The sequence below is a fragment of the Macaca mulatta genome, chromosome 10 (assembly GCF_049350105.2).
Source record: "Macaca mulatta isolate MMU2019108-1 chromosome 10, T2T-MMU8v2.0, whole genome shotgun sequence".
NCBI lineage: Eukaryota > Metazoa > Chordata > Mammalia > Primates > Cercopithecidae > Macaca > Macaca mulatta.
The window spans coordinates 90,234,081-90,251,862 of record NC_133415.1 but is presented as its reverse complement, the minus strand read 5'-3'; the positions used below and the strand labels follow the sequence as shown (position 1 = coordinate 90,251,862).

The window sequence follows — 17,782 nt, the reverse complement described above, 5'->3', positions numbered from 1 at the left end:
GCAGTGTCCAGGGACGACGGGTAGAGGCAGCCAGAGACAGTACTCACTCCTCGGCCTGGATGGAGTCGGAGGGCGCCACGTAGTTGCTGGGAATGTAGCCTGTCTGTCCCGTGCTGAGCGAGTGGGCCAGCCACCAGTCTCCCTCTCTGAGCAGGGACAGAAGGAGGGAGAAAAGGAGAAAGGAGCCGTCAGCCACAAGCCCAGCACCCACCATCCTCCTAGGTGCTGTGCTCAGGGCTCTAGTGGCTGAGGGAGGCCCAGGGAGGTGGTGGGGCCAGCATGAGTCCCCGCAGCATGCCAGGTCCAGCTGGCCTGGAACTCCTCCCCTCCCTGGCCCAGACGCCTTTCTGCCGAAGCTGGATCAGATGGACTTTGTCTAGGACCAGGGCAGGACTGGCCTTAGTCATCTGAGGCTCAAATCCACAGGGGAGGAGTCCCGGGACAGGAAGAAAGTCGCTTCCTTTCAGATGTACCAAGACATCTCAAGATGAGGAGAGCTGCCTTGGGAGGGAGGGAGGGAGCCCCCTGTCTCTGCGGGCAAGCAAGGTTGTAATAGAAGAGACTCCTGCCTGAGAGAAAGTCAAGTGAGACTTGAAAGTGTCCCCATGCTCTGAGATTCGGAAGCCTGCTCCTGGGAGCTGGTGAGACCTGGGTGGAGGCAAGCAGGGCCCTTCTGGGACCCAGTGACCATCCAGGCCCCAACCCTGCAAACGAGAGCAAGGCTTGCCTCTGTCCCAAATCACGGGTCACACCTAAAGGGCTCCTCAGTTGAAAACTACAGGCCCCCTCCTCCAGCCTACCCATCTGCAGGGGGAAACTGAGGCCAGAGGGGGCTGGGACTTGCCCAAAGTCACACAGTGAGCCCTGTCAGAGGGGGTGAGGTGGCAGAGCCCCGATGCCCAGGGCACTTCTATGCGAAAGTGAGGAAAAGGGGGGGGGGCGGGTGATGGGGAAGGGGCAGGAGGAGCTCCCGGCGTGGTTGGGTCCCCTGGGCCTGGGTGGGAGCGGGGAGGGGCGGAAGTACCTTTGCAGCCATCTGAATGTGAACCAGGTCTGGCTGGAGCGGGGGTCCAGAGACACAGAGGAGGGAGGAGAGAGCGAGAGCCCAACAGGAGAGAAGAGGCAGAGATGGGGGTGGTGAGAGGCGGAGAGTGGCAGAAAGAGCAGGGGAGAGAGCGGGAGAGCCAGGCGGTGCTGGGGACAGGGGACGAGGGGGCAGCCACAGAGGCCTCACATCCAAAGCAACCAAGGGGACAGGGACAGGGTCCACAGGGAGTGAGGAGAGGTCAATGGGCAGGGAGACCTGGGAACTAGGGTCCAGCCCCCTCTCATTCCCACTGTACAGCTGGGAAGACTGAGGCCAGAGAAGCAAAGGCCTCTTTGCTCAAGGTCACACAGCCAGGCCGGGGCTCCTGACTCCCAGACAGAAGGAGTGCTCCCTACAGGGTGCAACAGGGCTTGACAGCTTGCTGGGCTCTTCTCAATCCAAGGCCACTTTTGCACTTCACCACGACCCTGAGAAGACACGCTGCAGGCAGGGTGGCCCCCACCCACCACCAGGGCCCAGAGAGAGAAAGGCCCTTGCCTACAGTCACACAATCTGAACTTGAACCTGGATCCCTGGCTCCCAGTTCTTCTGAGCTGCCCCTGGCCATATTCTTCAGCCCATATAGAAGATGGAGAAGTTGAGGCCAGGAGGGAGCAGAGCTTGGCGAGCTCTCCAGGGACCTGTCAGAGGACAGGTGAGCACCTGAGACCCTGGGGTTCTGCCAGAAGTGAGCCAGAGGGTGTGGTGTCCCCTCCTGATGGAGTGAGGCGAGGGCGTGTGACTGGGGCTGTGTGGCCTGTCTCGGCTCTGTGATGGCTGGACACACACTCAGGCAGGGAAGTAAGCTATGTGGGGTTACTGGAGGGAGGACCCTGGAGTAAGGGGGCAAGATCCACCTCAAGGAAAGAAGCCTTTGGATGTCCCAAATCCCCACCTACCTCCTTGTTGTATACCCACCCGGGGTGTCCACACTTGTCTCTCCCACTGACCCTCAAGGCCACCCTGCAAGGGAGGAAGGCAGGGCCCCCAGATGAAGAAACTGTGGCTCAGAAGTGTCAAGGGATCAGCGCAGGGGCACACAGCACCCAGGCCAGAGTAGCCCAGCACTTTATTTATTTATTTATTTGAGATGGAGTCTTGCTTTATCGCCCAGGCTGGAGTGCAACAGCGTGATCTCGGCTCACTGCAACCTTCACCTCCTGGGTTCAAGCGATTCTCCTGCCTCAGCCTCTCAAGTAGCTGGGATTACAGGCGAGCGCCATCAAGCCCAGCTATTTTTTGTATTTTTAGTAGAGACGAGGTTTCACCATGTTGGCCAGGCTGGTCTCGAACTCCTGACCTCAAGTGATCTGCCTGCCTCGGCCTCCAAAAGTGCTGGGATTACAGGCGTGAGCCACCACCCCCGGCCAGCACTTTCTTTAGAGAGTTGGGGAAACTGAGGGACAGAGAGGTGCAGGGACTTGCCCAAAGCTACAAAGCAAGGACTCAAATCACAGAAAACAGCTCTCTGAGACCTTTCAGTTCAAAGCCTCCATTTACCAATGGGGGAAAACGAGGCACAGACAGGCCAGTGATTTGCCACACGGTCAATCAACGGCAGAGCAAGAGTGGGAAGCAGTGCCCCTGACTGTCCACAGCCAGGCACAGTAGACCTCCCCAGGCCCCAGAGAGGCTGAGACCTTTGGGAAAGTCAGTGGCAGATGAAAGAGGAGGCTGCAGGGCTGGGGCAGAGGACAGGTCACAGTGGGAAGGGGCCAAAGTCTAAGGCCAGATGCTAAAAATTGAGGCCGTTTGACAAAGCTACCGTCTGCAGGCTGGTCAGCCTCTGGGGAGCCTCCAGTCACCCACTCAGAGTGAAAGGCTGGCAGGAGGCCTATGATCGGAGGCCAGCCAAGCAGGGCCCAAGAACGAGAGGAGCGCAGCTGACACTACCCAGATTTCAGTAAGCAGGGTTCTCACTCCCCAGAGTCAGCCCACCTGTGAGTCTGGGGTTTCATGGTCCAGTCCGGGGGTTTCATTTCACAGGGGACAGGGAGAGAGATGAGATGCACTCCAGTTTTACTGAAGGACCCAAGATCCAGTCTCAGCCTGGCCCCTGATTTAGAGGGGTCTGAGGGCATGAGCTCCAGTGCTGGGCTGCCCTAGACACCATCCCAGCTCACCACTTGCTGGCTGTGTGACCTTGGCCCCTCCACACCACACTCACCAGTCTCAGTTTCCTCATTTGCAGGGTTAGCCATGTCTCCCTCCCAGGATATAAAATGCCAGAACAGACAGTGCACGGTGGCTCATGCCTGTAATCTCAACACTTTGGGAGACCGAGGTAGATGGATCACTTGAAGTCAGGAGTTCGAGACCAGCCTGGCAACATGGCGAAACCCCTTCTCTAATAAAAATATAAAAATTAGCTGGGCGTGGTGGTGTACATCTGTAATCTCAGTTACTTGGGAAGCTGAGGCAGGAGAATCACTTGAACCCAGGAGGCAGGGATTGCAGTGAGCCAAGATCGCACCACTGCACTCCAGCCTGGGTCACAGAGCAAGACTCGGTCTCAAAAAAAAAAAAAAAAAAAAAGCTGTATCAGAGCCCAGCACAACATGCATCAGTTGTTAGATCTGGATTTAGCTAAAAAATAAAACTAGAAACAACTAAATCGATATTTCCACAGTGCCCCTTCCTACTCCCCAAAACCAAAGCAGCACAGTTTTAAAAACCAAAGCAGCACAGTCCTGGTCTCCAACAAAGATTTGCTGTGTGACCTTGGGCAAGTACCCTGCCCTCTCTGGGTCTTAGTTTCCTCATATGTAAAAAGGAGACAATATTCACAGAATCTCCCTTGCAGGCAAAGTGTGTAAACAGTGAGCGTCAAGCTGGGCTCAGAGTAAACTGAGATAATGACCGTGATGATCATCTGAGCCTCAGTTTGCCCACCTGTGAAATGGAGGTATCAATCCCCATCTTCCCACGTCAGGGGCTTGGGAGGCTCAAACCTGCCTCTGGTGGCTACGGTCGTCAGTCACAGCAGCATCAAGCCATCAGGGTGAGGAGTTCTACTGCATCCAGCACCTTCCCTGGGGCCTGGTCCTCATAAGGCGGGCAGCAAGCAGGGAAGGAAGGGAATCGCGCATTCCTGCCCGACCCCTTGCCTTCCCACCCGTGGCTAGAAGAGGGGCCAAGAGCCCCAGAGCTGTGATTTTTCACAACTGCTGGTCATCAGCTGTGTGGCCCTTAAGCAACTGACCTCACCTCTCTGAGCCCCAGGATCCTCTTTTGGGGCCCTAATCCTTGGGTTCCAGCCAGGGTGGCATGTGGCTCAGGGGCACGGCAGCTTTGGAACCCAGGACATGTGCCAGCGTGGGCACTGACATTCGCTCCCTTGGGCTGTTGGGACTGGTTGGGAGGGCTCTGCGGATGGCCGCTGAGCTGGTGCACCACGGCTGAGGCTGGCCGGGCGGGCAGTGGGCAGGAGGCCAAGTTTCCAAGCCCCAAGGCCTGGGGCACATGGTCTGTGGGGTGAGGGAGGAGCGAGGCAGGGGTGAAGCCAGCACAGGTCTCTGGAGGAGAGCATGAAGGCAGGGCCCCGAGGCTCTGGACTCCCGAGGTGCCCCCTGCCGCCATGAGCAGGGCAAGGAGGCAGAGGCCGGTTGAGGCGCTGTTGCCCGGAAGCGCCGGCCAGAAAACTCCCAAAAGAAGCTCCTGGAATTTGGGTGGGAGGAAGGGGCAGTTCAGGGAGCAACCGAGAATCAGACCCAGAGGAGTCCTGACTCCTGAGACTCGGATGTCAGGTCAGGGAGCTTGAGGCAGTCAGACGTCAGCCCCAGAGGGCTTCCTCATGCCCAGGGCCACACGGTACCCAGAACACCAGGACCCAGGGCCACGTGGCACCAAGATCCATGGTGGGGGGTCTCTGGGTCTGCTACTGTGAGGACTCCCACTTAGCCAGACCCCATCCACAGACAGGTTCCTCCTCTCTCTCTACTGCCCTGACAGCCAGCTCAGCCCCCACACATGCCTGGGCCCCATACTAAATTCAGAAAGTCCCTCACTCTTACAGGGTGGGGGAGGCGCTACACAGTAATAGGCCCTGAGCACTGATGGCGGAAGGATGTGCATGTAGGCGGGACCCGGGTGAGGTGGGAGACTCGAACACCTAAATTCAGGTGGCCCATCTCCTACCAAGCCCCGCCCCCAAATCCCTTTCCCTCTCCTCTTCTACTAATACCAGCCCCCACCTACATCCCACTCCTTCACTTCTTTTTTTTTTTTTTTTGAGACAGTCTTGCTCTGTCACTCAGGCTGGAGTGCAGTAGCATGATCACGGCTCACTGCAGCCTTGAACTCCTGGCTCAAGCGATCCTCCCACCTCAGGCTCCTGAATAGCTGGGACAACCGGCACGCACCACCACACCTAGCTAATTTAATTTTATATTTTGTAGAGGCCAGATCTCCCTATGTTGCCCAGGCTGGTCTCAAACTTCTCGGTTCAAGCGATCCTCCTGCCTCAGCCTCCCAAAGCGCTGGGATTACATTTGTGAGCCACCGCGCTCAGCCACCATCTCTGACGTCTAAGTGAAGGAACATTGGAGCACTGTGATATGAGGAGGGGCTCCCAATCCACCCACCCCCATCTCCCAGTCTACCCAGGGTCTTCCCTGAATGAGATTCCATCACTTCCAGGCCTCCTGGCAGCCCCAGCCTCCTGGCCAAACCTCCCCCAGCGCACCCCCCCCAGAAGGCAAGAAGAGTGGAGGGAAAGGGCTGGAAAAAGGCAAGCATGGGGCTGCCCTCTGACTCCAGGTGAAAAAGGCAGAACCAAAGTTATCCAAGCCCTTCCTGCCTCCACACCTCTGCCCCAGCTGTCACCCAGTCTGAGACGCTTGGTAGAGACTCCACCAGGACTTCAAAGCCATCCTGCTGGCGCCCCTCCCCTGCACAGGCCCCTCCCGCCTGTGGCCTCTGCTGCACCTCCACTGAGCCTTTCTGAAAGGACCATGGGTCGGAGGGCCAGCCTAGTCTTCCAGCTCTGCCACTACTAGCCATGTGACCTTGGGCAAGTCATTTCACCTCTCTGGGCCTCAGCTTCCTCATCTGTAAAATGGTGCAAGTAAGACTTCCCATTTCTCAAGGCTATGGTGATGCATAAATAAAATAATGCGACTTCAAGCACTCAGCAGGCTCACATAGAGAGCACAAGAAATGGTGACTTTGTCACTGCTGTTCATTCATCCTGTTCACCATCACCTGCTGGGCACCCGCCACTGTGCTGAGTTACAGGTGCTATGGGGACCCAGAAGTGAGGTGCACCAGAGAGCTGCCCTCCAGCAGCTCCCAGTTTAGGGGGGAAGCAGACACAAACAGCTGGTGACAATAAGAAAACTGTAGCTTCGCACCAGGACTCTGCCATGCAAGGGGGGAGGGGGAGCTGGGAGAGCCCCTCCCCTCCACGCACCCCCCCTCCCCCGCCGCCAAGAGCAGCTTGAGGAGGGCAGAAAGTTGCTGCTTCAGTTCCAGTCCTGGCTTTGCTACTTGGCAGCTGTGTGACCTTGGACAAGGACCTTCACATCGCTGAGCCTCAGTTTCCTCATCTGCAAAATGGAGACAGCCCCTCCCCGATCACTTCAACCCTGGCTAGACTGCAGAGAGGAGTCAATACGAGGACACGGGTGGAGACGACTGGCATGGCAACTGGCACCTCTGTTCCCTTTTGCCCCCTGAGAAGGCAGTCCTGCACTGATCTTGAGCCATGAACAGGAGTTCTCCAGGCAGACACCGGAGAAAGGGCATTTCAGGCAAAGGGAAGAGCATGCGCAAGGCAAGTAAGTGGGGTATGAGCAAGCCAGACACGCTCGGGGCAGTGGAAACCCCCAACTTCCTTAGCCAGGCCTTCGAGGACACCCAGGGATCGATTCTCCTCCGCCCTCTAGAACCTCTCTGCCTCTCACACCCGCGAAGGCGTCAGCCCCCTCCAGCCCGGCCCCCTCCCGCAAGCTGCCCTTCCACCACTGCCACCTGCCAGAGAACTTCACTGGCTTTCCTTTGAGGCCCTTGACCCTCCCAATCCCTGTGGTCATCACCAGAGACAGGCCCACAGCAGGGGCTCCAGGAGCTGACTCTGGGCTCGTCCACTGCCTGACTCTTGGCCTGGACTGGGGCCATGGGCTGTCTCCCTGGCCACATGCTGGCTCCAGGAGGGCGTGGCCAAGGCCTTCTCCACCCAGGCCATCCCAGTCACAGCACTGGGTCCTGCATGCAGCGGACACTTGGGTGGGCTGACGGGGCAGAATGGGAGGGTGAGTGAGTAGGAAGGTGGATGGGGAGGAGGTGTGCAGGAGAGTGCAACGGAGGGGTCCCTGATCACAGCCTGGGGTTAAGGTCCAGGACCTAATCAATTGGTGGGGGGGAGAGGAGAAGCTGGGAGGTGAGGAGCAGCCAAGAGAGCCAGAGATCACAGGCAGGGAGTGGAAGCACATGCAGACAGCAGCCCCCACCCCCCGCAAAGCACCCTGCCCAGCCCGCCGCCCACAGAGCATGTACACACCTGACATCCACCTTCCTCCTAAGGGCCAGCAAGAGAGAAGCAGAGAGAGGGAGAAGCTGAGAGAGGGCTGGAGGGAGCAAGCAAGAGCCAGGGATTGGGAGGAGTTCTCCACGGCTGGGGGAGCGACAGCAGGTGCTGCCCAGGGCGAGAGTGCAGCAAGCGCCCGGCTCCGCACTGCCCTGGGCTCCGCACTGCGCTGCCCTGATGCCAGATCCTGCATGAGCCCCTGCCCGCTTTGAAGTCCCACCACCCAGCCCTGACGGGCAGTAGGGAAGGGGGCACTCACGTGTTGTTGACAATCTGGAGCCGCTCGCCTTTCTTGAAGGACAGGTCTGTCTCCGTCCTAGACTCATAGTCATAGAGGGCCACAAAGGTGGTCACTCCACCTGCAGAGAGGGGTGGGGTGTGTCAGAATGGTGGAGCCACACCCAGGGAAGGCGTGGGCAGGAGGGCCCTGTGCCCAGGAGGAGTGGGGATTTGTCTCCCACACACCACAAGCGCCCAGCCCAAAGACACGGTCAGGTTCAGTGAAGATGGGCCTGTGCATGTGTCCACTGCATCCGTGTGTCTGCGCATCCCTGCAAGGGCATGTGGGAGCGGGAACATCCCTTCCTGTCCGTGTCCGCCCCCGGGGTTTTGGGCAGTGCTGGGTCCTGGCTTATCTGTTTGGTGCCTGTCTTACTCTAGGACCAGAAGTCCCCAATAACAAGCATCTTTGTTTTGTTTCCAGAGCCAGGCACATAGTAGGTGCTCAAGAAAGAGCTGTAGGCTGAACAAAGCAGTGAATGAAGAACACTGCCCCAGGGAGACTTGCTCTCTCTCCGTAAAGTGTGTCACTCTGGGCGCTCCTGGTGTCCAGGAAGATTCGGCTCCAAGTAACTGTCCCCTCAAAAAGGCCCCCGTACCCCCTTCCACCATTTTAAGCTACAGCCTCCACCTCCACACATCCCCCAGCCCTCCCTCCCTGCCTGTTTTGTGTCTTGGCCGCTGCGCCACTTCTAACGCCCTCCACAAGCTGCCCTGTGCTTCCTTCCCCCAGGTGGGTTCCGTCTGCCCAGCAGAGGAGCCCCGGCCGGTAGTAGGAGCTCCATATATACTTCTTGAACAAATGAATGGTGTGTCTGTGGATCTGTTTCTCTCTCGGGCGTGCGTCTGCATCTGAGGGGTCCAGCCCTGTCCGTGTGTCTCTGAGTGTTCGCATGTTCTCGATGCACCCGTGTGCATCTGTCGTCTGGGCGGCCACGATGGTGACTTCCAGCTGAGCATGTGTCTGTGTCTTGTGTGTGTCTTTGAATGCGCGTCTGACGGCATGCGCGTGTGTCTTCATCTACAAGTGTGACGTCACCTGTGCATGTATGTGAGTTTGTATCTGGGTACATCTGCGTTGGGGATGTGTCCGCGGGTGTCTGTGACCCTGTCTCCACTCCGCATGTGTGCGTGTCCCGGGCAGGGGTGTAGCCGTGTGTGTGGCCCAGCGTGTGAGTGTGGAGAGAGTGCACGGGTCTGAGTGAAGTCTGCGTGGACTGTCTGGGGCACGGCCGCGGCTCTCCAAGCGGCCCTCTCCGGGGCTGCGGTGACCGCAGAGCGCCAGCAGAGGGCGCAGGGGCGCATCCTGGCGCGGGCCCAGCCGGGGCCGCCCGGTGCCCAGTTCCCCGGGCGACCCCTCCGCCGCACGTGGGCCACGGGTCCCGACTCATTTCTGGGCGGACCGGGGCAACGAAAAAGGCCTGGGCGCCAGGCAGCAGCTTCAGGCCCGGTCCCCGCGCCGCCCCTCTCTCTGAGCCTCAGCGTTCCACTAGGTTCCCTTCACCAGACCTCGCGTCCTCTGCGCCTGCTCCACCCCAAAGGCCGCGGCGGCGGCGCGGAGCGCTTCACAGTGGGTACTGCCCTCCCGCACACCCAAGTCACCTAGGGGCGCTTCTCCTGGCTAGAGTAAGGGCCTGCGCAGAGGAGGCGACCCCGGGCACACAGCCCCGCCGCCTCCCCGCCGTGGCCCCAGGAGGGCGAGGACCCAGCGCCGCCCGCGCACTGACCGGCCAGCGGGCCCGCCCTCTGCGGGGAGGTGACGGTGTCCGAGGAGTTGAAGCCTCCGAACAGCTTGGGCTCGGCGGCCGCGGGGGCGAAGGCCGCGCTGGGGCCGCGGTGGCCGTCGGCCGAGGCTGGCTTGCTGGGGGTCTGGGAGGCGGGGAAAGCGCCCCCGCCAGCGCCATGCGCGTTCTCGGCGGGCTCCAGGCTGCGGCGCCGCTGGCTGGCATCCTTGGGCTTGCTCTTGTTGCTGCCCATGGTCCTGGCTGGAAAGAGAGGAGACACTGGAACAGGTAGGGTTGCCGGGGCCCCTTGGCCGGCCTCCCTCCCACCCATCCCACAGATGGGGAAAACGAGGCCCAAAGAGAGGCACCAGGGCCCGGCACGGTGGCTCACGCCTGTAATTCCAGCACTTTGGGAAGTCGAGGCGGGCGGATCACTTGAGGTCAGGAGTTCGAGACCAGCCTGGCCAACATACAGAAACCCCGTCTCTACTAAAAAAAGAATCCAAAAATTAGCCGGGCATGGTGGCACGCGCCTGTAGTCCCAGCTACTCAGGAGAACCGCTGAACAGGGGAGGCAGAGGCTGCAGTGAGCCCAGATCCTGCCACTGCACTCCAGCCTGGGCGTCAGAGGAAGCCTCCGTCTCAAAAAAAAAGAAAAAGAAAAAAAGAAAAAACCGGGGGGACGGGGGCACCAGCCTCTTTGGGAGAGTTAGCCTCTCAAAACCTCGATGGCTTCATCTGTAAAATGAGCGTAAGGATGGCATCCATCCACAAAGGGCCTCCTCGGTCCAGGGCCAGGAACGGAATAAATGCCTCATAATCAGAAGCCCTGACCTTACCTACCCACCTCCCCCTGAGTCACTGTTTCCCTCCCTCCTGGCAGGGACAGTATCTGAGCCACGCCTATGTCCCGGGCACCTAGCACATGGAGGGGGCTCACTGAGGGTTTGTTGAATGAATATGTGGCTGATGGGAATTGCCTAATGCTGGGGAAAGGTGCTAAAAGTGGCAGTCAAGGCCGTACAGTGGGAGGTTTGAAGCAGAGATGACTGGCAGCTAACTCCAGCCACAGGGCCTTCGTGCATACCATTCCCACTGCCCAGATGCTCTTGCCTGGCCACTTCATCGGGGTAACTGGTGCTTCCTTCCGTTCTCAACTCAAAAGTCCCCTCCTTGGGAAGTGTCCCCCAAACCCTTTCACTGGGTCCCCCTGACTTCTGTCTCTCTTTGATAACATGTGGTCCTGTTTTGTTTTTGTTGTTTGAATTCATGTGGTTATGTGACTACTGTCATGGGCTTTTGTTCATCTTGTTCACTGCTGTGCTACCAGTGCCTAGCATGGGGTGTGGCACACAGTAGGTGCTCAGTAAACAGTTGAACGAATGAATTACTATTTAAGAGCTAAGGGACTTTAGAGCCAGAAACCTGGGAGCTCCAGAGAGAGGGAAACACAGAATAAACCAAGTTGAATACTCCCCCTGACACCCACAGTCCTGCCACCACCCTCTGCCTCCCACTTCCCCATCCGCAGGCCCTGGACCCTGGCTGGTCCCAGCTCCCACTCAGACTGGCCTGGGTCTCCCCACCCATCTTGAACCCTGATAGGGCCATCATCTCACCTGGTAGAAGGCAGGGGCTGTCCCAGAGGACCTGGGAGGCAGCCTGGAGTCTTGGCACGAACACCAGGTGTGAAGTCAGGGGTCTCGAACTAGAAGCCCTCCTCCACCTCTCCCCACTGTGTGTCCCTAGGCAAGTGACTTCCCCTCTCTGAGCCTCAGTGTCCTCATCTGCAAAGCAGGGATAAAGCAGACATCTCAGCACTGTTTTGAGGATGTCGTTAGAAAGAGAAATCCCAATGGCGTCCACTCTCCAATCACTGTCCATCAGACTGTGGCTCTGGCCCAGTGCTGAGTCTCCTAGACCTAAAGTACCCTTCAACCCTCCCAAAGCTCTTTCAACCCTCTCAAAGCAAGAGTGAGGCAGGGTATGGCATGGCGCTGAGCGTGGCTCTGGAGCTAGGCTCTCCACGTCCAGATCCTGGCTCTAACCCTAAATAACTATGTGACCTTAGGCATGTGACTTCACTTCTCTCTATGCCCTGTTTTCCCATCTATAACGATGGGGTCATTGTGGTAAGTGCATGAGGCACTGTAGAGTGCTAGGGGCATAGCAGGTCACCCTGCACCTCAGCCGTTATTGATATTGTGTGATCCTGGACACACCAGGGAGGTGGGTTCCAATTATTCTCTGGGGAGGCAGATGGCCTGGGAATTAGTCCAGAATTTCCTCTGAGAACCCATGAGTGGGGAAAACACCCACTGGCTGGGTCCTCAGGCAAGACTGTTTGCCCTGAGCACCCAGTCCAGCTATGAGACGCCCCCTGCCTGTGTGAACTTCAGCCTGTCCCCTGTTTCCGCGGGGCCTCCGGCTACCCAGCTGCACAATGGGGATATGGCTTGCATGCTCCTTGGGGACCACCCAGCTCTGAGAATGTGGGGTTGGGGAGGCCCTGGGGAGACCTGCTCAACAGCCCAAGGGTTTACCACGGTCTCCTGAGGGACACGTCAATGAACCTGGGGATAGGGAAAGTCAGTTTCTATGGCAACCCATTCCATTGAGGTCACGGTGCCCATCAGCACTCACCCAGCTGGTGTCCCGCAGGACCTGCTGACCTGGTTACCTGCAGCCCGAGGCTTTATGGGGGCCCAACCAGCCCACCTCCTAGCCACTTGCTTCTTGGTGCAGCATTTATAGTACCTACTAGCAGGCCCTGTGCTCCTCACTATAGGGGGACATAGAGACGAATTAGCCAGGTCCTGCCTCAGGACCCCAAAGTGGGGGACTTGTTTATGTGACCTTGAGAGGAAGTAAAAAATTTTTTTAAAAATTTTATGTAGGAAGAACTATCTAAGAGCCTGAATTTTCTTCAGAATAAAATAAATGTTGAGGAGTGAGCTCCCTGTCACTGGAGGTAATCAAAGACAGGAGAATGGGTACTTGGCTGCTATGCCATGAAGGGAGACAGAAAGCCAGGGCTAGACCTTGAGGGCCCTTCCAGTATCAAGGATACATGTCCCCTCTTGGAAGGGGACAAGAAGAAAAGACACAGCCCCTGACCCCTGCACTCTTACATGAACACGAAGACCACTCCCCACTGGGGCACTCAGAAAAAGCATAACAAGGACCTTTAAGACGAAGCTAAGGGGACCTGAGCCACCAAGTACAATGTTTGTTGCTTTGTGGGACAGTTTTTTTGGTCTTGGTGCTTGGTCCTGGTGTTTGTGGAGAGGCAGACGGTCGAGGTTAAGAGCTGGAGTGCTGGACGGACTCCCTGGTTTGAATCCTGGCCTGCCGCCCTTCGCCTCAGTTTTCCTCTCTATCGATCGGAGATAACACCCGTGTCAGGGCTGCTGGGAGAATCCGTGAGGGAAGTACACGGAACACGCTCAGGATGGCGCAGAACGTTGCCAGGCCTCCGTAAATGGTAACTTTTATCATTCAGAGTGGACTCTTTGGGAACTACCGGAAGATTTAAAAAAAGAAGAAAAAGAAAAGAAAATGCCCCAGAATTCTGCCCCTACAAGACAACCACCTGGGTGTGGTGGTGCATTTCCTTTCAGCTTCACAGCAACGCAAGACTCAACAAACTGGGGTCCACCCAGTAACCTCCACTGTGCACCTGCGACTGGCAGGGCCAGGCAGGATCCATCTCCAGGCCCCCAGAGACCGGGATGGGCCTGACACCCACTAGGTGCTCTGGAAATATTTGCAGAATAGACAAAAGACTAAATGAGCATGGATGTATAATTTGCATCCTGTTTTGTTCCTGCAATGCCGCACTGAAAAGACTAAATATCATTCCATGGTATTCAAACACTCCCAGAGCTCAGACCTTGAATTGGACCTTGCTCTAAGTACTTTGCAAACATTGACTCATCGGCTCCTCATGATAATCTAGGAGGTAAATACTAATCACGTCTTTATCTTACTGTTGAGGACATTAAGACACAGAGAGGTTGAAGAACTTGCCTGAGGTCGCACAGCATGGGTGAGTGAAAAGGGGCCAGGGAACTACACTGGGCAGGTGGGAATCAGGGGCTGCTCACCGGGTCTGGTGGGGAAACTCACGAGCCACACCTCCTACCTCCGGGGACTCTCTCTCACAAAGCAGCCAGATGGCCTTGGCAGAGGCGTGAGAGAATAAAGCAGCCCGCCCCAGTCCAAGAGAAAGCCTGAGAAAGCTCCAAGCAGAACGTGCTTGAGCAAGAATGGCCCACTGAGGGTCATGCGGGTAGCATTGTGGCCCCCACTTTCCAGATGAGGAAACTGAGGCCTGAGATACCCAGAGGAGATTCTACACTGCCGCCTCCCTCTTTTCACTTAGTGTGTGAGTGTGTTCGGAGCATCTTCTCAGGCCACTTTGAGCTCTCTCATTCTTTTTTTTTTTTTTTTTTTTTTTTGAGATGGAGTCTCACTCTGTTGCCGAGGCTGGGGTGCAATGGTATGATCTCGGCTCGCTGCAACATTCGCCTCCCGGGTTCAAGCAATTCTACTGCCTCAGCCTCCTGAGTAGCTGTGATTACAGGTGCCCGCCACCACTCACAGCTAATTCTGGTTTTTTTAGTAGAGACGGGGTTTCACCATGTTGGTCAGGCCAGTCTCAAACTCCTGACCTCGTGATCCACCTGCCTCGGCCTCCCAAAGTTCTGGGATTACAGGCGTGAGCCACCGCGTCTGGCCATGCCTCGCTAATTTTTTTTGTATTTTTAGTAGAGATGGGGTTTTACCATGTTGGCCCGGCTGGTCTTGAAAGCTGCACAGCTATTCACTCGATGACTCAGTGAGGGTGGGAGTTAGTCTCGGGGGGCTGCTTCCATGCTGTGGGACCTCAGGAGAGACCACCCTCTTCCCTGACGCAGAGCTCTGTCCTTGGGCTTCCTGATTCTGTGGCCCAACCGACAAGTCACCATGAGTTGCTCCTTGGAGGGGGGCCAACCTCCCCTCATCTCTTCCGCCACTTGCAGCCTCCAAGGTAGAGATAGACCCTTGCGGGGGTCAAGGGGAAGCAGTGGGGGCCCTGTACTGGGGCTGCCTGAGGTTCCCAGGGAAAGGTGGCCCCTTTCCTTTGGGAAGTCACTCCTCACCGCGGGCTCTGGACTCCTCAGCAGACAGGGCCTGCTCTATGCCTCGCTCCCTCACGAGGTGCCGGGTTGCTGCCATACGAACTTTTCCCTCAGTGTTCCCAGTGCCTTGAGCTCAGCAGGTCCCCAAGTGGCCAAGCACCTCCCGCTAAGCCTGCATCCCCCCCACCCCCATCCCCATCACTGACTCAGCGACACCACTGCACGTCCCATCCCAGTCATTCCCCAGGTGTTCGCAGAGCACCTGCCATGTGCCAAGCCCTGTGCGGGGCTCTGCCTGTGGGGAGCCCTGGGGCAGCTCCTGAATCTTCCTCAAGCGCATCCCTCCCTGCCACGCTGTCTATCTCCAGTCCTTCAGGCCAGGGCCCTGTGGTCCTGGGCCTGGACACAGCAGTGTGGGTCCCTCCAGCCCACCCTCCCCCCGCAGCCAGAGGCGGCTCCGTAAACCTCACAGACAGCTGGGCCTCCCCCGCCTAAAACTCTCCACGGAAAGCCACTAACAACCTACGTGTTCCTCAGAGAGGGGCTGGTTAAATAAAGGGGCTGCAGTCACCAAGTGCACAGCAGTGCAGCCATTATAAAGAATGAGAGCTGAGAGTGGCCTGAGAAGAAGCCCCAACACACTGTTTCAGTGAAAAGAAGGCGGTGGCAGTGTAGAATCTCCTCCTCTCCCCGCCCTGTGCGGGGCTCGGCACATGGCAGGTGCTCTGCGAACACCTGGGGAATGACTGGGATGGGACGTGCAGTGGTGTCGCTGAGTCAGTGATGGGGATGGGGATGGGGGGGATGCAGGCTTAGCGGGAGGTGCTTGGCCACTTGGGGACCTGCTGAGCTCAAGGCACTGGGAACACTGAGGGAAAAGTTCGTGTGGCAGCAACCCGGCACCTCGTGAGGGAGTGAGGCATAGAGCAGGCCCTGTCTGCTGAGGAGTCCAGAGCCCGCGGTGAGGAGTGACCTCAGTTTCCTCCTCTGGAAAAGGGTTGTCAGCAATCAAACATGATAATGCAGGCAATGGGCTTAGTGTGGTGTCTGGCCTGTAGCAAACATGAGCTGCTATTATCTCTGTAAAGAAGATTGCGCCTGGGCAACATAGTGAGACCCTATGTCTATAGAAAATTAAAAATTAGCCTGTAGTCCCAGCTACTTGGGAGGCTGAGGTGGGGGGATCACTTGAGCCCTGGAGTTTGAGGCTGCAGTGAGCTGTCATCACGCCACTACACTCCAGCCTGGGTGAGAGAACGAGACCCTGTCTCAAAAAGAAAAAAAAAGAAGAAGAAGAAGAAAGAAAGGAAATTGCACACATACATGCACTCTGCCTGGGCGACAGAGTGAGACCATGTCTCAAAAAAAAAAAAAAAAAGTAGAATTGGATTGTTTGTAACACAAAGGAATGATAGATGCTTGAGGTGACGGATACCCTACTTCCCCTGATGTGATTATTACATAGTGTATGCCTGTATCAATATATCTCATGTACCCCATAAATATGTACACCTACTATGTACCCATACAAATTAAAAATTTAAAAAAACTTTTAAAAAAGAAAGCTCTGGAAGGATTCCAAATTCATCACAATGTTTCATCTCAAAAGTGTGGGATGGGGAGAGGAAAATCCCTTTTCACTTTACACCCTGTATCAGTTGACATTTAGAAATGACTTTGTCATGATTTTCTAAAATGAGAATTTTTTTTAAATATTCAAGAGCTTCCCATCATAACCCTGTGGATGAGGCCTAAAGCCATCACCTGGGTCACACGGCCCTGCAGCTGGTGTTGCTGCCATCTCCCACAGCGTGTCCCATCCTCCCACAGCATGTCCCATCCTCCCACGGCGTGTCCCATCCTCCCACGGCGTGTCCCATCCTCCCACGGCATTTCCCGTCCTCCCACGGCGTGTCCCGTCCTCCCAGGGCGTGTCCCGTCCTCCCACGGCGTGTCCCATCCTCCCACGGCGTGTCCCAGCCTCCCACGGCGTGTCCCATCATCCCACGGCGTGTCTCATCCTCCCACGGCGTGTCCCAGCCTCCCAGAGCGTGTCCCCTCCTCCCATGGCGTGTCCCATCCTCCCATGGCATGTCCCAGCCTCCCAGAGCATGTCCCAGCCTCCCACAGTGATCTGCCCAACCACAGGGCACCACACACTCTCTCTCACCTCCTGGCTCACAGATGCTCAGACCACACTGCTGTTCAGCCACTACACACCAGCCCCTTCCTTCCTGACACTGAAGAACATCATCTCCACCTCTTCTAAGGGTGGAGAGCAGGCCAGGAGCTTAGGAGCTGAGAGTGAGGACTCCAGTCAAACCTGGGTTCGAGTCCTGGCTGCACTTCTTAGTAGCTACATTTTCTTGCGCAAGTCACTTTGCCTGTGAGTTTCCTGCCCTTTAAAATGGGGTTAGAAACCTAACAACCGAAAAGTACGAGTGAGAGTCCATGCGGCAGGAAAAGAATAAGTGCACGATAAACAGCACACGATGTTGTTTACTGTTGTTATGATCATTCCAGGGAATAAGAGGAGGCAGTGGCAGGGCCTTGAACACCAAGCACAAGGCTGGGCACTTCAGCGCTTTACACACGGCTGGTTCTTAATTGTCCCAACAGCACAACGAAGCAGGGACTGTAACTGCACCCATTTTACAGATGGTTCAGAGAAACTAAAACCTTGTCCAAGGCCACACAGCAAGTCAGTGCAGCAGAGCTGGGATGCTCACGGTTCAGGAGAGAGGTGTCAGAACCTACCTCTGGTGCCCCGCCCACCGTGCCAATGACCCCACAGCCCAAAGCAACACGGGGGTCAGAGGGCAACCTATGACCTCATCGCCCACATCTTAGACCCTCCAGGGAAGCAAAAGCATCACAGAGCAGTCAAAAACTACAGGTGGAGCCGGGCGCAATGGCTCATGCCTGTAATCCCAGCACTTTGGGAGGCCAAGGCGGGTGGATCACCTGAGGTCAGGAGTTTGAGACCAGCCTGGCCAACATGGTGAAACCCCGTCTCTACTAAACATACAAAATGAGCTAGGCA

At 56.8% G+C, this 17,782-nt stretch overlaps 1 protein-coding gene across 1 annotated transcript in view; it reads right to left on the bottom strand.

Moving 5' to 3' along the window:
• Positions 1–17,782, bottom strand: part of SRC (SRC proto-oncogene, non-receptor tyrosine kinase) — a gene marked incomplete at its 5' end in the record, with an annotated part of 38,130 nt that overhangs the window by 11,596 nt on the left and 8,752 nt on the right. Inside the window, 4 exon segments of the mRNA NM_001261334.1 lie at positions 48–146; positions 7,873–7,972; positions 9,620–9,877; positions 11,236–11,403. Of these exon segments, the coding sequence (NP_001248263.1) occupies positions 48–146; positions 7,873–7,972; positions 9,620–9,869 (449 nt within the window).